The 16079-nt window shown below is 41.5% G+C and overlaps 1 protein-coding gene across 1 annotated transcript in view; it reads right to left on the bottom strand.

Annotated features, from left to right (window-relative positions):
* Nox3 (NADPH oxidase 3) overlaps window positions 1-16079 on the bottom strand; it is a 61712-nt gene that overhangs the window by 33888 nt on the left and 11745 nt on the right. The window contains exons 6-9 of the mRNA XM_057762617.1: window positions 13543-13724; window positions 10280-10409; window positions 4760-4852; window positions 2506-2759 (exon numbers count right to left, since the gene is read on the bottom strand). Coding sequence (XP_057618600.1) covers window positions 2506-2759; window positions 4760-4852; window positions 10280-10409; window positions 13543-13724 — 659 coding nt within the window. The remainder of the gene's footprint in view (window positions 1-2505; window positions 2760-4759; window positions 4853-10279; window positions 10410-13542; window positions 13725-16079) is intronic.

Raw genomic sequence — 16079 nt, 5'->3', positions numbered from 1 at the left:
TCAGTGGATACCGGGGAAGTGAACTCGGGCATCACGGTGAACTCTCCATCTGCAGAGCCATTTCCTGAGCGCTAGATGAATTCTGCTTTCGTGTTTATTCACCTGTCATCCCTTTGCTCTGGATTCAGGGTTTAATGTAAAGCAGGAAGTTACTGTCTCACAGCAGCTGAGTCTTGCTGGCTCCTCGATGCTCACACCATCAGCCTCCTGCCTCATTTTTCTGAGCTCAGAGCCATTAGGAGCTAACATTACTTTTGGTATATCTAGGGTACTTGGCTTTTCTTACTTTGCAGTCAATTCTAATAAGACTTTCTGGGCACTAATACATTATACCAATATATATAGAATATGATAGCTAACCCTACATCAAATATTAAGCATTACTGTGATCTCACACTAAGTGTAATCTAAAAACGTGGTTCTCACAGAATTAGACAGCAGAGTGATGGTTAGCTGGGTAGCGCTGGGAGTGGAGACAGGGAGTAGGAGGTATCAGTGAAAGAAGAGGTAAGCACAGTGTACAGGAAGGACACTGCAGGGACCACAGTGTACAGCAAGGTTATTGTATTCAGTGACAATCTAATAATCTTCACAAATGCAAAGTGAGCACACATTAATATTCTCTTGTGGAAGTGCTAACTAGCAACTATTCACTAGATGAAATAACGCACACATATAAACATAATGTGCATATATAAACAGGGCAGATACACAAATGCAATGCACATGTACTTCAAAGCGAGTACACATTAATGTTCTCATTGTGGAAGTGCTAACTGTGCTAACTAGCAACTGTTTACTAAACACCATGATGTACACATATAGCCACAATGTGCATATATAAACATAATGCAGATACATAAATGCAATGCACGTGTACTTCCAAAATCATGGTCTACCCAGAAGCACATGTGATTTTATCTATCAGTGACCAAAGACTAAGAAGGCTGGGAAGGTTCTATCCACGAAGGACAAAGGGGTGGAGCAGATGTATCCAGAGAGGCCCCAGAGATCACACGAAACCTCCCGGTGTTACTCCATAGACAATAAGCTGCCCGCTGCACTTCTGTGGGTTGATGGAAAGCTTGTTGATTGGTGAAAGGAAGGATGTTTGATAGATTGAGTAGCTGGATCCACACAGAAAAGGAGCAAGGATGAGAAAAAAGTTAAAAGTTTGAAACTTAACAGTGGAGAGGATGGGCGGGCATGAGGGAGGCTTGTGGACGGTGTGTTGTGGGGTGTGTGTCTGTGTGTCACTTCCTTCTACACTTGCCCCTGATTTTCACTTCATTTTAACGTTAGAATTCAGCTTCATTGCTCATCTTATATGACTCATCTTTGACAGGAAAGCCTGCATCCCCTCCATCCACTAGACACAACCAGTGTGGCGTGCTGACGGCTCCACCTTCTCTGGAGAGGGGGAGGAGGGAGACAAGCTCATTTCATTTTGTGGCTTAGCCTTGTAAGGGTGCCTACCTAGTCATCAGTAAATAGCTGTCAAATTAAATGAGCTAAAGGATATATGCTGGGCTGAAGGTATTAGATTATGTTATCTTTAGGAGTCTGACATGGTTCTTGGTCCTGGAGATACAGGAGAAGGGTGACAACATTGCCCCTGCAGGGACTTCCACATAAGTATGTGCCACTGAGTTTTTAAACTAAAGCCAACATGTAGTGGCCGCTGTCCCCCAAGAATGGCACCAGTAGACTTTTTTTTTAATGCTTCATTGAAATATTTAGTTTTGGAATTGTTTTGTCTCATATTTTTCTATTTTCTTGATTTTCTGGGGCCCTATCCATGAACTTCATGTACTGTTTGTTGGGTGATCCTATAGGGATAGGAATCGACCTTCTTGTTCATTTACAGCAGCCAAGGTAAGACTATGCACACAGGGTTTCGGGTCAAACACTAGGGCTTTTCTGAATAGGGTGTGTTAGGGGTAGAATCATGACTGATATGAGAAGAAGCCCCAGCTCCAGTGCCTTGTACTGTGTTATTGAAGACAGGGCTGCAGAGATGAGTAGTTTCTATGTACATCTCCTATACGTTACCATGTGGTTGCATAGAAACAGTACATGTTAAGACCCATTGACCAGAATAGAGCATCCTTCTTCAGGAGACCAAGCTTTGCAAAGACAGCCTGAAAGCCCGGTCTGTGATGGGAGAGCCCTCACAGGGTGGTCTGACTCATGGCAAGTCGTACATAATTAGACAACAGCTACTTTTGGGTCTGGAAAGGAAACCGTTCTTTCTTCCTGGATCGTCGCCTACTTTGTTGAACATTTATTTATTTTTACAGAAATGTACTTGCTTCTCTTAAATTATACATTTTATGGAGGCTTTCTGTTTTTTCTTTTTTCTTTCCTTTTTTTTTTTTTTAAACAAACTCAAGCTTGCAGCCTGGTCTAAAGCCATCTCCAAGTCTGACAATTTATTGCTGCATTTAGATATTTTCCCGTCTGAAGTACTGAGACTCGAATAAAACAGTGACTCCGGGGTCTCACCTCGGCATGCTGCAGAGCTCACTGGGGGCCTGCCCCTCTGTCCCAAAGGCTTTCAATAATGCCTCTGACCAGTCTCCAGACGCGCGGATGTGAACACTGAAGAAGTCCTCCTGGGGAGCAGAGGTCAGAGTGAATGGGTGCCATTCCAGCGGGGAGATGGATGGGCATTGGATGAAGATGTACTGTCCAGGCGCCATCTTGAAATTACGCTTCTTCATGTGAAGTTCCAGGACTGCAGATGGGTGACTCACCACCTACGAGAGAACAGAGAGCTGTGGGGATTCTCACTCAGGTAAAACAAGGGCACAGTCGTCATTTCATCAAAGGCTTGCAAAATCGTTAACTGGTTTATATTTCCTTAGACTATTTATATTTGTCACTGCTTTCATGCCTGGACTTGCAGCTTAAGCGATAATAGAGTTCATTGTGCAGGGCACTGTGCTTGACTCCTGGTAATAGCACGAGGAAGCAACAGAGCAGGCATGTGACTCCACACCCCCACGTGACCAAACTTCCCTGAGCCCAGTAAATCATTTCTAACTAAGTGGGGATGAATGGATAGCCCATAATTTTACTGGAGTGTATTAAAAATAGTTACCACATCATCTTCAATTCAAAAACAAAAACAAAACAAACAACAAAAAAACCCTAGCAGTGATGTGTTACCTTTGGCAGTTACTTGTGTGTTTTCTCAATCTCATGAGAATTAACCTTGCAATTTTCTTCATAATAAAGGAAAAAATACCAATCTTCCACTTCTTTCTAAAACATTTTATTTGTTGAGGTTTTTTCTTTCTTTCTTTCTTTCTTTCTTTCTTCTTTTTTTTTTTTTTTTTAATACTAAACACTGTCTTGGTTCTGAGCTTTTGATATCGGGAATCCCCGTGAAGCTTGTAAAAGGACTTTACACTAATGGCTTGTCCGAGGACAGAAGGAGTTGCCCATCCTAGATAGCCATTCTTTCATGAAAAAAATCTCTGCACACCTCCACGTCCTGTATAGCAAACAGACACAAGAACACAAGCCAGCATGGGAATACTGGGATGGCACGTTTCCATGTGAGGCGCTCCTGACAGCATTTCATCTTTAGTTCCAGGATTCTGCTCTCCCTTCTGACACTGCCTCAGATGGAGCATTCTCCTGTTCATCTTCTTTCAGTGAGACAGCAGAAGGATTGTGGAGTTCTCTTCAAACTGTACTAGTGCTGGGGAGTGGGTAGATGTATTGGCTGGTTTTGTGTCAACTTGACGCAAGCTAGCGTCATCAGAGGAAGGAGCCTCAGTTGAGGAAATGCCCCCATGAGATCAGCTGTAATGCATTTTCTCAATTAGTGACCAAAGCCTGGGCTGATGGCCCTGGTTTCTATAAGAAAGCAGGCTGAGCAAGCTACGGAGAGCAAGCCAGTAAGTAGCACCCCTCTTTGACCTCTGCATCAACTCCTGCCTCCAGGTTCCTTCCAGCCCTGCTTGAGTTCCTGTGCTGGTTTCCCGCAATGAGGCACTCTGCCCTGGAAGTGTAAACCTAATAAACCCTTTCTCCCCAACTTAGTTTTTGGTCACGGTGTTTCATCACAGCAATGGGAACCCCGACTAGGACAGTAGAGTAATGTTTACTTCTGTCAACCCACGGGTAATTTTTTTCTGCCTATCCGCTCCTATCTTCTTCCAGTATGACGTAAAAATTAATGAGCCACGAGGACGAATAGCAAGACAGGGAAGCCCCACCAGAGAGCACACCACTACACAGAGTAAAGCACAGGCTACGTCTGCCCTCTCCATCTTAAACCTCCAGCACCTTTTCATATCCTGGACCCGTGGCTTCATTCCAAGCCTGTGCTCAGTACCCCCAGGTAAGCATGTGCCTGCTTGAAGCTGTGTGGAAGATACTGGCATGTTTGCAAAATTCCACCTTGATATGGTACCTGAAGTCACTATGGTCAGTGTAAAGCATTCTTTGTGGTTCTCGTCTCTTCCTCACTAGAGAGAAGCCATAATAAAGAGAAATATAGCTAACTCCAGTGCTGCGCCATAAGCCTTTATCAGAATTCTATGTGCCAGCATGGAGCCTTGATCCTTGGCGCCAGTAAAACTGGTCACACTGAAAGATGCTCCGATACAAGCAATTATTAGAACAGAAGATGAGCCTCTAAATTACAGGCAGTTCTGCAATAAAAATGGCAAATTAAAAACTTGGGCTAATAAAAAATTTTCATCTACACTCAGGCTTTTATTCAGACATAAAGCTACATGCATACCTTGGTAATGACAACTTCTTGTTGGAATCTCCAGAACCTAATTATTCTTTCCCATGCATACAAGACCACGGGGCCCAAAGCCCATTTCCAGGCCTGGGGAAAGGGAGGGAGGGAGAGAGAGAGCGAGATGAAAATCCAAAAATTTCTGATTTGAACCATATCCATTTATAGTACAATGAGACTAAGATACTTCCCTTAATATTGGCCCAGCTATCAACAACAAGATGTCTCTGTGTACTAAATGTGATAACATTTAATTATTTCTTAAAGTCTACAATCTTATTTAAGAGATTAAATTCTCCTCTATGGGTTTTTATGCTTGCTTGATTAATGGTGCCTTTATGTAATTAGAAATAATTGAATTTTCAAAGAAATAAGAAAGGCAGATTGGTGTTTACGTTATGTATGATAGGGTCATAAATGCTCCCAAACCCACTCAAAGTCAAAGGCTACAAAAAGCATTTTTCAGCTGATGTAAGAAGTTTCAAATAGTAATTTTGGGAGCGAATAGAACCTCACAAATAGGGATCTGTCTGAATACAGACACCCACAGCCTCATGTACACACACACACACGTGTGTGTGAACACACACATATTGTTATCTAGAATGAAAAAAAGTCAAGCTAGATTCTTTAACACCTTGAGTCTCAGAGGATCAGAACAATGGTATCCACAATTGTCTGGAGACCTATGATAAGGAAAATTTCCATATTGAAAAAATTACTATTACTAAATAGTCGCTTATGATGTATACTTTTTTGAGTATAATCTTCATTATAGATGACCCATTTTTTTGGCAGCCTATTGTCTCAGGTGTTGTGTATAGCATAAGGGATCTTTCTGCAGTAGATGGGAAGGAATGGGAACTTATAATTTTGGGGGTTTCAATGCCAAACAATCCTGATATCGTATATTTAAGGTATTGATATATGATAACCTCTTCATTTCATGGAAGAAACCAAGGCTCAGTCTGATCAAGCCATTCACTCCTTCAGCATGATAGATATCTGGTGAAGATACAGGCTTGGGTGGAGCTGGCACACAGTCTGTTCTTGTAGGATCTCAGCTGCCTCACTCAAGTACTAACTATACAGCAGGAACAGAGTTCCATTACTTCCTATCTGACACCAGAATAGATCCCGAGGCTTGCTTTATAAAACAACAAGAGATTCCTGAGCTTATTGAATTTTTAGAATGTCAAGGGTTTTTGTTTTGTTTTTGAAATCTTGCCTTAATCTTATAGAGAAAAAGAAAACATAAACTCCGATTTTCTAGGAATGTGTTTAAGTTGCCTAGGAATGTTTGGCTGGATCTCAGAGAGCCTCATTGGACCTCAAGGTTGGAAAATGTTCTTAAATCTCATTATTCTAAATCTACCATGACCTAAGTTCTCCAATAACCTTGGGAGCAGGGAAGGAACATCCTTCTTTTGAGTCTGTGTGTTCTTTTTACACTCACTACTCATTTCCTTACTGGCTGTTTGACTCCACCACCAAGACCGCAAGCTTTTTGATATGATTTTTATTTCTTTTAAATTACCTTTCTTATTTTTAATTTCTCCCTCCCTCTCTTCCTTCCTTCCTTCCTTTCTTCCTTTCCTTCTTTCTTTCTTTTCCTTCCTTCCTCTTTTTTCCTCCCTCCCTCCCTCCCTCCCTCCCTCCCTCCCTCCCTCCTTCCTTCCTTCCTTATTTGTGAGTCCTGTATTTTTTTTTTTGCATGGTACTTGTCTTCATCTATCAGCCCCCCTCTGCTTCTTTCCTGGGGGCCTCCTGCTTGCTTGACAAACGCTAGAATTTTTTCAGGCAACACAAAGCAATTTGACCCATTTACTCTTTTCTGCCTCAGTGGGATTCAGCAACGTGTTCAGAATAGCAGGGAGGATAAAACCTTTTGTCCACTCGTGCTAGGGTGAGGCAGTGAAGTTGATTAGAGAAGGAAGAATAAAGGAAATGGCAGGAGGATGGAGCTGGACCAAGTAAACAAAACCATGCTTCCTTATGCTTGAGTAGACCAGAAAGTATTTTAAGAAGTGGTTTGGGTATTTAGAGAAATGACAGCAACAATTTCTACAGGAGAGAAAGATTTGCAAAGACATTCACGTATTCTTTGTGTATTTTCACAAATAATCTTCCCTATCCATTCGAAACCCACGTTTTAGACATCACACAGTTTGAACTCATTTTGGTGGTGTCAAATCAGCCATGGCCTCTGATTTTTCCACATTGATGAAATGGAATGGGTTATTTTTCTTTTCATGGTTAGTCGGGAAGGAGAATGTCAGCCATTAATCCTTGGCTCTATCTCTTTTCTACTATATAAATTGCTCCAGGAGGAGATAGGGAGGCTTATTTATACTGTGATACTCCCAGAATTCCTTTGGGAGTTCAGGAGTGAGGGTGAGATACAGCCAGTAAGTGATGTTAGGAAAGTGACCCAACTGTGGGCATCAGCATAGATGGGAGTCTAGAGATGGAGATATCACGCCCCCATCTCTTAGCCTGTATTTTCAGATATACCATGAAGTATGTGTGTGTGTGTGTGTGTGTACGCATATGCGCATGTGTGCGTTCTTGGTGCCTGTCTGCCTGCCTGCCTCCAAGGTCAGCTTTGGGTATTGTTCCTCAGCAGTCTTCCACATTGGTTTTTGAAATAGGATCCCTGGCTGAGAACTGAAGCTCACTGATCAGGCTGAGGTGATTGGCCAGTGAGCCCCACAGAGTTGCCTGTCTCCACCTGCCAGTGTTCAGATTAGAAGCCCACTCTAATGTGCCAGGCTTTATGTAGGTGCCAGGGATTGAACCTAAGTTCCCACGCCTTCATGTAAAGCTCTTAACTGACTGAGTTCTCTCCTCAACTCATATCTTTGGCTTTTGTATATTTTAATTTTGTATTTTTCAAACTGGAAAATGATCGGAGAAAATTCTTAAGTTCCTGCCAAGCTTTTGAATGTTTTGGGTTTATTCACAGAGATAAAAATGATGCTGGGAACATGTAAAGGAAGTCTTGAAAGAAGGTCAGAGATTTGGAAGGAATGTCATAGGATATGGGGAAGAAATGGCACAGCCAGGCACAAGGTCAAGAGTTTTTTTTTGTTTGTTTGTTTGTTTTTGTTTTTGTTTTTTCAAGGCGTGGCTTTGCTTGGATTGCGAGCCCTTTGTAGCAGAGGCAGCATTTAGAAATACTCTCAACCTCACTTTCTCCATCTCTTAAAAGGCCAGAACTGTTTAGTAGGTTAGCTTCTCTAGTACTGAAAACCAATATGGATGCTTAGCTTTCCTGTTTCCTACTCCAAAAATGTTCAGAAAATGACAGTATAGCGAATGCATTACAACAGAAGCGAGAACGTCGATTTGACAGCAGCAACAACAAAACTTGATACCTCCACTTTTATTCTGGCCAGAAAATAGGGGCAGACTGGCTTTGATTTTATTTTATGTGTGTGGCTATGAATACACTATTTTTATAGGCAATAATCTCTCTTTGTGTAAGTGTCCCTTGAGTAAGTCCTGTGCAAGCGTGGTGACATACCACTTGATGGTTGTTTACTGATTGGCTCTTCCCTGGTCCAAACGTTCCCTCTTACCCTTAACCTTGTTCCTAGAAAGTGGAAAAAATCAGAGCAGTATGATTCGGATGCATGGGAAAATGAGCTAATTCCTTGGTGAAGGAGGACCAAGATAGACTTATTGCATGAACAACTCTCAAATCTGCAGGCTTTTGTGCCTGTGAGATAGGGAGAGAAAAGAGGGCAGGGGATTTCTCTGGACAGTTTATACAAGGTGATGGAGAAAAGGTTCTCTGATTCGACATTGTGTCACTGATGGCTATTTCTACAGACAAAAATCTTCATTAAAAATGCCCCAGGAAAGAGAGGCAAAGAGGACTAAATGGAGTCTTGTTAAGCGGTGTTAGGTCTGGGGCAGTGAAGCAGGGGACCCCTCAGTGTCCTTGGAATGCCTTTCTGGTTCAGTGTCTATAAGACATCAGAGGGAATATTGTCCAGCCCAGCCAAGCGGTAATTGCACAGCCCACAGACGCTTTGGATCAGGATCCATTAAAAATAATGGGAAAGGGTGACGCTGTGCGTTTGGGTGCACAGAGGTGTAGCTGGGGAGTTAGCAGGAGATGGGGAAGTTCCCCTTCTTCATCATAACTAATGTCGGCATTCATGGCTGGGAGCAGCCCCTGGTCTGTATTCATGAAGTGTGGGAGAGTATTGATTTTTTAATGGAGATGCTGGGGCTGAAGATTGTAGAGAGGTACTCACGTTCTTCATTAATATGCAGGCCAGATAGTGGCTGCCAAGAGCCGAGTTTAAGACAGAGACAATCTATCCACGGAGAGTTGAGTCTAAGACAATCTATAGCAGCCATTAAAAGGACCACAGTCCAATGGGCACGTATCTCCCATCTCTGGGTTTTAAACATTTCTCCCAGCAGTTTCATCCCAAAAACATGGCACTGGATTTAGTGTATTTGAGAATTTTTTAAAAAGCAATTATTTGTATTTTTCTGATGTCATTGTTTAACTTCCTAAATCCTAAGTAGGTTATATGCTATTATATTCTATTATCCCATTTTAAATGATACATATTTTGGGCACTTGTCACCCCCTAGTTTTCATTTTCCATCTTTGTTTTGAGACAAGGTTTTACGTCTTCCAGGATGGTTAGTTTTTGGGGCAACTCCTATGATGACTCTCCTGCTCCCATGGTCTGAATGCTGCAGTTACAGACTATGCTATCATGCCCGGTTTATGTGATTCTGAGCTTCAAACTCAGTGCTTTGTGCGTGCTAGGCAAGTACTCTACCAACTGCGCTGCAGCCTCGGCCTCCTCCTCCTTTAATGTGATCTTTTCATTTATTTTCTGCCACATGTCAATCACCCAGTTAAACCAACAGTGTGTGCTTTCTAAATGCACTGGAGATCAAACGGGAGGATTATTCCTGTTTGCTGATGTCACCAACTGCAGTGGCTGCCGCATACCCAGAAAACATCACTCTCAAAATCTGTGGACACTATCATTGAATTAATACTCAGATGAATTAAATCTATTCTTGGCTAGCATTGAGTTTAAGTAGAACAAAAGTAATTGGACACCCCTAATTCTTTGGACTGCAAAAAGTTGTAGAAGGGAAGAAGGGTAGGCTCATGAAGAGGCTGGGTCCTCTCAGATCCTCAGGAGGCAGGCAGAGGGAGAGTGGGGGTGCAGAGGATGGAGGGCGAGCCACCAGGCTAACTCCCTCAGAGCCATTACTCCGCTGTTATGAAGTCCTGCAATATCAGACATCCATATTTAAGCCAGAGTAGAACACATTTCAAAGCTGAATAAAGTGCCTTTGGCAGTAAATTGCTTTTAAAATTATCCATAACTCGATTTCTCTATTAGCCCTCTTAATAAAGAGTTGGCTTCATCTAGTGGTGACATGGGCGGTTCTTTTTTCAAGCCTATAAAAGCTCTAGTTATTTTAACTGTGGGGACAGTTATTTTTAAAATAAGCTCCTGGGTTCACTCTTACCGAAGGTTCTTTGCCAGAAAACTGAGGCACAGGGCACAAGGCAGCTGCCTGCCATTCGGCGTAGCGGTCTCTGCAGAAGGTGACATTGTGCAGCCGGAGACTCTCTGGAGTTTGGCCTCGAACAATCCGACTTAGACACACACACACACACACACACACACACACACACACACACACACACGCCACCAAAACAAAACAAAACAAAAAGCATGAAAATGTCAGGCTGATTTTGTGTGGTGTCTTTACACAGATTTATACTCTGCAGTGGCTTCCAGAAAAACACTCCCAGCTCTTGAAACTTGGGCTGTCATTCACTTCCCTCAGCGTCTTTAAAAATAGGCATTTAAAAAGCTTTGGGTAACTTTGAAGATCCTAGAAAAGAAGTACCCTCTCTGTGGTACCCTGTGTCACATTGAAAGTGTCTATATTAGAGAATTCATAATGAAGGAAATTGTTTGAACACATCCTTTTGTAGATTGTTGAATTTAATTAGGTTTCATCTCGCTCTGATTGCTGATTTGGGCTAATTGGCTAACTTCGTACGATTGGTTCCTTTTGCAGATTGATTTAACTTCTACCCTTCTTAGCTTGTATCTGAGCGCTTAGAAGTTTCAAGAGAATAAGTCCAAAGAAGTGCCCAGAATAATGGTATTTGTTTCCCCCAGTGACCTCTAGTGGGCTTAGCATTTGACAAGGTCAAAACGGGTCACTTTGAAATGTGTCTTTGAGGCTGTATTGATAAATTTAAAAGTAGAGAGAGAACCCTGAATGAATGGTGCGCTGGAGAAAGAGTCCTGTAATCCTACTCCATCGCACTTGTTACAGATGCATGGCTAACTGACCTTTGCAAAATGCTTTGGCATCAACTCTCAGGATGACTTTTCTGACTTGTAAAGGGCCACGCATTGAGGTAATAGAATCTGGGAGCTGCCCAATTCCTAGGTGCTTATGAAGAAGATGCATTGGTTTATTTTGAGAAACTAGTTTCTCATAGACCAAGAAACATCAGCATCCCAGAGATACATGTCCTGGTTTGGCTGTGGAGTGGTCGTCTCCTTTGGCATTGTAGGGCATGAGGGGAAAGCAACAATAATGCTCCTGGAACCAGTCGGGTGTCAGTTAGAAACAACACGTTAGCTTCTGACTCCGCTTCTTGTATACTGCTTCTTGAAGCTTGATAACACTCATTTGAGTCAGGTGAATCTCCAGGGCACAAATAATGGTCACCTGAGGTGGGTGAATGGTAAGTGGAAACCAGATTGTGGACATTATGCATTTCGGTACATTCATTCTTAGATGTTAGGCAATTTTCCCCATGGTATCTACAGGAGGTTCTAGGTCATTCCATATGTATGTTAATCAAAAAAATAAAAAGTTTAAAATTTGTCCATCTATACCATTGCGTAATAGGTAGACAGACTAAGGAGCTTTAATGCCTCCAGCAATCCTCCATCTACTCGGCATTTTGTACAGAATTTGCAAAATCACTTTTGAAGTAAACAGTAGCTTCAGACTATGTCAAGAGGAGATTAAATAAGATCCTTATCCCCAAATAAGCCTTTCAGCAAGATTGCAATAACTCCAGCATTCTCCTTATGAAATATTATTTATGTACAAAAACATCTTCAGCAAGTGATTGCCCGTTAGGATCCACTCGTGTTTCAATACAGGGGATGTAGGTTTCAAGGGTTGCAGGAAGATTTTCTATGCACTCGGGAGGCAGAGGCAGGCGGATCTCTGTGAATTCGAGGCCAGCCTGGTCTACAAGAGCTAGTTCCAGGACAGGAACCAAAAAAAAAGCTACAGAGAAACCCTGTCTCCAAAAAAAAAAAAAAAAAAATCAAGAGTTTTCTTCCTAAAGTTAATACAGAAATCAGTAGCCTTTCTATGGACTAACGACAAACACGTTGAAAAGGAGACTATAAAAACATTCCTATTAATGGTAGCATCAAAAATACCTAGGAATAAACTTTCTGAGAGGTAAAAGACCTCTACTGTGAAAATTTTAAATGTCTAAAGAAAGAAAAAGAAGAAGACACTAAAAAATGGAAAGACTGCTCGTGCTCATGGATTGAGAGAACTGATGCCATGAAAATAGCCATTTTTATATTACAGACTCAGCACAACCCTAATCAGAATTCCCATGATATCATTCACAGAAATGGGAAAAATCCTAAAATTAATATGGAACCACCAAAGACCCCAGCTAGTCAAAGCAATCCTGAGCAAAAAGAACAATGTTGGGGGATTACCATGCCATATATCAAGATACATTGAGAGCCATAGTAACAAAAACAGCATGGTACTGGTACAAATACAGACATGTAGATCCATGACACAAAACAACTACATGTAAGTACAGCCATCTTGTACTGGATAAAGTTGACAAAAATGAACATGGGAGGAAAAACAGCATCTTCAATCACAGATGCTAGGAGAACTGGGTGTCTATATGTAGAAGAATGAAATTAGACCCATATGTCTTACACAAATATCAACTTCAAATTGATCAAAGACCTCAGTGTGAAACCTGAAAACACCAAAACTGTTAGAAAAAACCAGGCAGAATCCTACAGGATTTGGATGCAGGACAGGACTTTCTGAACTCTCCTTTCACTCAAGAATTAAGGCCATTAGCTGACAAAGGTGACTTCAAGCAACTAAGACAGCTAAGTACAGCAAAGGAAACAATAAAGCCAGGAGGAAGCTACCCAGTAGGAGCAAATGTCTGTTATCTACACATCTGATAGGGGATTAATGTCCATAGCAAACAAAGAAGTCAAAAACCAGAGTTAAAATAACCCAGTTTAAAAAAATTGAGATATGGATCTGAACAGAGCGATCTCGAAAGAAGAAATAAAAACAGATAAGAAATATCTCAAAGCGTTGAACATCCTTAGCAATTATAGAGATGCAAATTAAAGCTACTCTGCGATTTGATTTCCTCTTCAGCCTGTCAGAATGGATGAGACTGAGAAAACAAATGACGAGAAATCTGGTGAGGCTGCAGGGGAAAGGGAGCCTTCATTCACTGTTGGTGGGGTTGAAAACTGGGGCAGCCATTATGGAAACAAGTGTGGAACATTCTTGAAAAACTCAAAATAGACCAGCCATTCCACCCAGCTATACCACTCCTTGGCATGTACTCAAAGGACTTGGCAAATACTTGCTCAACCATGTTCACTGATGCTCTGGTCACAATTTCACCATATATATATACACACACACAGACACCAAGCATCTGGAGTATAGCATGGACTTACCCTCCTCCATGGATGGCCAGACTGATGAAGAAGATGATGAAAACATGGTGTGTATACCAGAATAGCTCATAAGAGGACTGTCTGATGCACTCGGTTGAAGAGGTCATGATCAAGATCAAAGCCAGAGAGATCACCAGGCCAGTGATCCCCGAGACTGTCATTAGAAGCTCAGTGGTTGTGCTCTAGGAGATGCAAAGGCCACCAAATTAATATTTGGGTTTTTTTTTTTTTTTTTTTTTTTTGGTTTTTCGAGACAGGGTTTCTCTGTGGTTTTGGAGCCTGTCCTGGAACTAGCTCTTGTAGACCAGGCTGGTCTCGAACTCACAGAGATTTGCCTGCCTCTGCCTCCCAAGTGCTGGGATTAAAGGCATGCGCCACCACCGCCCGGCCAATATTTGGGGTTTTTGCACTTGGATCAGGATCAGTACTAGAGGAACCAAGCAAAGAGCAGTTTAGAGTGTTTTGCTCCAGTGCACAGGACCTCAACAACGTGCAAGTGCACTTGAAGAAACCAGCTGGGCAAATTCTTCCTTCTTCCCCTGTCTTGCCATGCGTATTTACTTTGCTCAAGTTTTACAAAAACACCCCGCCATTAAGTACATATTTTCCATTTCCACGAATTAATTTTCTTGTCAAAACTACTATTTTGAATCGGTACTAAAAAAGCATTTGAAGAACAATGCTACAGAATGAGCTCGAATTTCAAGTTTTTAATTTTTAAGATTAAAAATACGGCTCGCCACGCTTAATTGCATCTTAACATTAATAAACACTTTTTTGGGGGGAGAGGCTCCTTAGGGGCGCTCCTAATAAAGCAGTTGCACGCTCTGCTCCCCTGGTGGCTCTGCCTTGCTCTAGCTTTTTAATTGGAACGACCATGACTTGCACTTGCTCCATATTCTCTCAGGGGGCTTTGGAACGGGGCTGGGTAAATCCTCTGTGATCAATAAGGGTACAGCTATTCTTATCTGCCTCCAAAGGGCAGGATTCTGACCCGTGAGTGAGAGGGGCAGTGAAATAGCCGTTGAGGATATTAATCGCAAGGTGTTCAGTTTCTACTGTGCGTTCCCATATTCTTGCTTAGTCATTAGTATTCATGCCCCGTGTTCCCATCACTGAACCAAATACAGCTCAGTAAACTCACACTGTATCTTTTGTCAGTAAAACCTCATTAATTTGGGCTGCTTTGAGATCTGGTAGTAATTTGGACAGGGATTTCTCCATTGTTTACTTTCTTCTCGTCACAGAGTAGGAGAGTGGAATAAACTGGAAGAGGGTGTATGCAAAACATTTTAAATATTTTTTGTAAGTGTACTCAGAACTTCAGAAGTCAATTTACAACATTTAATGTGCTAATTTCAAATCATTCATTTATTATTATTATTATTTAAAACAGATTTCTCCTTGTTTCCCTGTGATACATTTCTGGACTGGTCTGAGTTGCCGTGAATAGTCTAAAATAATCCCGCTGCATCACCTATGAGTTGCTTCAATGTATGTTTTGAGTTATTGATAATCATCTCTCCAAATACCCAAATTAAGGGGCTTCTGAGCTTAATTAGTACTTACCTAGTATGTTGCTTCTAAAATTTTGAAACAACTGTGTTTGAAGTAGCTTAATTAGCTTGTTAAATTGCTTTAAAGGTTATTTATAATAAACACTATTTATTGCATAGTCTCTTCAAGATGTTGAGATTTATTCTTGAGTCTCTCGTGAGCAGTGAATTTTGTAAAGCCTTAGTAGGGAGAAAATGTAGACCCAAACAGGTGGCCAGATATATTCTGAAATCCAACAAAATGGCATTGAAGGCATTTCTGCATGCTTAGGGCATCTGCAGCTCTGATTTGTAGCTAGGAAATTTGTGCTTCTAATTGCTGCCAGTTAAGAAAAGGGAATTCGGTTTATTAATGGCCTGATGTTGGAAGCCTTCATGAGAGAATCAAGTATTTGACTTGGAAGAATCTCCTCCTAACTAGAATCTGAATTTTCCTTCTCAAATAAAAGAACCTGAGCAAAACCACGGCTTATAGAGAGGGCCCAGGTAGTAACAAAGAGAGAGATTCCTATCGATGGGGTGTATGGCCTTAAGACTTTTCTTGGAAAACAGATTATTTTTTTCTAGACAAAACAAACAAACAAACAAACAAAAAACAAAAAAACTGGTCTTTGTTCCAATATGGTAGTCCATAGAAAAATGTTTGGATGAACCATTAAGAGAAGATGTAAGGGTGGGATAAGGGAAAGTCTTTACCCATAGGATGCTGTGACTTTACCATTACCATAGAATTCTGTGGCTGATTTTATTTTTTCTTCCCAGAAGCACTGCTATTCTGTACCTTTAGATATTACCATTAATGGAGTCACTAACCATACAGTTATCATTCTGAAATGACCTTCTTTGGTCAATGTTTGGATTTTGCAAACTAGCTGATCACACATGTGCCAGAATAGGAGGTGCAGAGAACAGACCCAGAAAACAATCTGCAGGTTGAAAATGGAGCATCCAATCCATCACTTCTGGATTTGGAGGGTGGAT

This window comes from Chionomys nivalis, chromosome 2 (assembly GCF_950005125.1).
Source record: "Chionomys nivalis chromosome 2, mChiNiv1.1, whole genome shotgun sequence".
Classification (NCBI taxonomy): domain Eukaryota; kingdom Metazoa; phylum Chordata; class Mammalia; order Rodentia; family Cricetidae; genus Chionomys; species Chionomys nivalis.
Note: the sequence above shows the minus strand (reverse complement) of the source record. Positions and strands in the feature narration are given on the sequence as shown.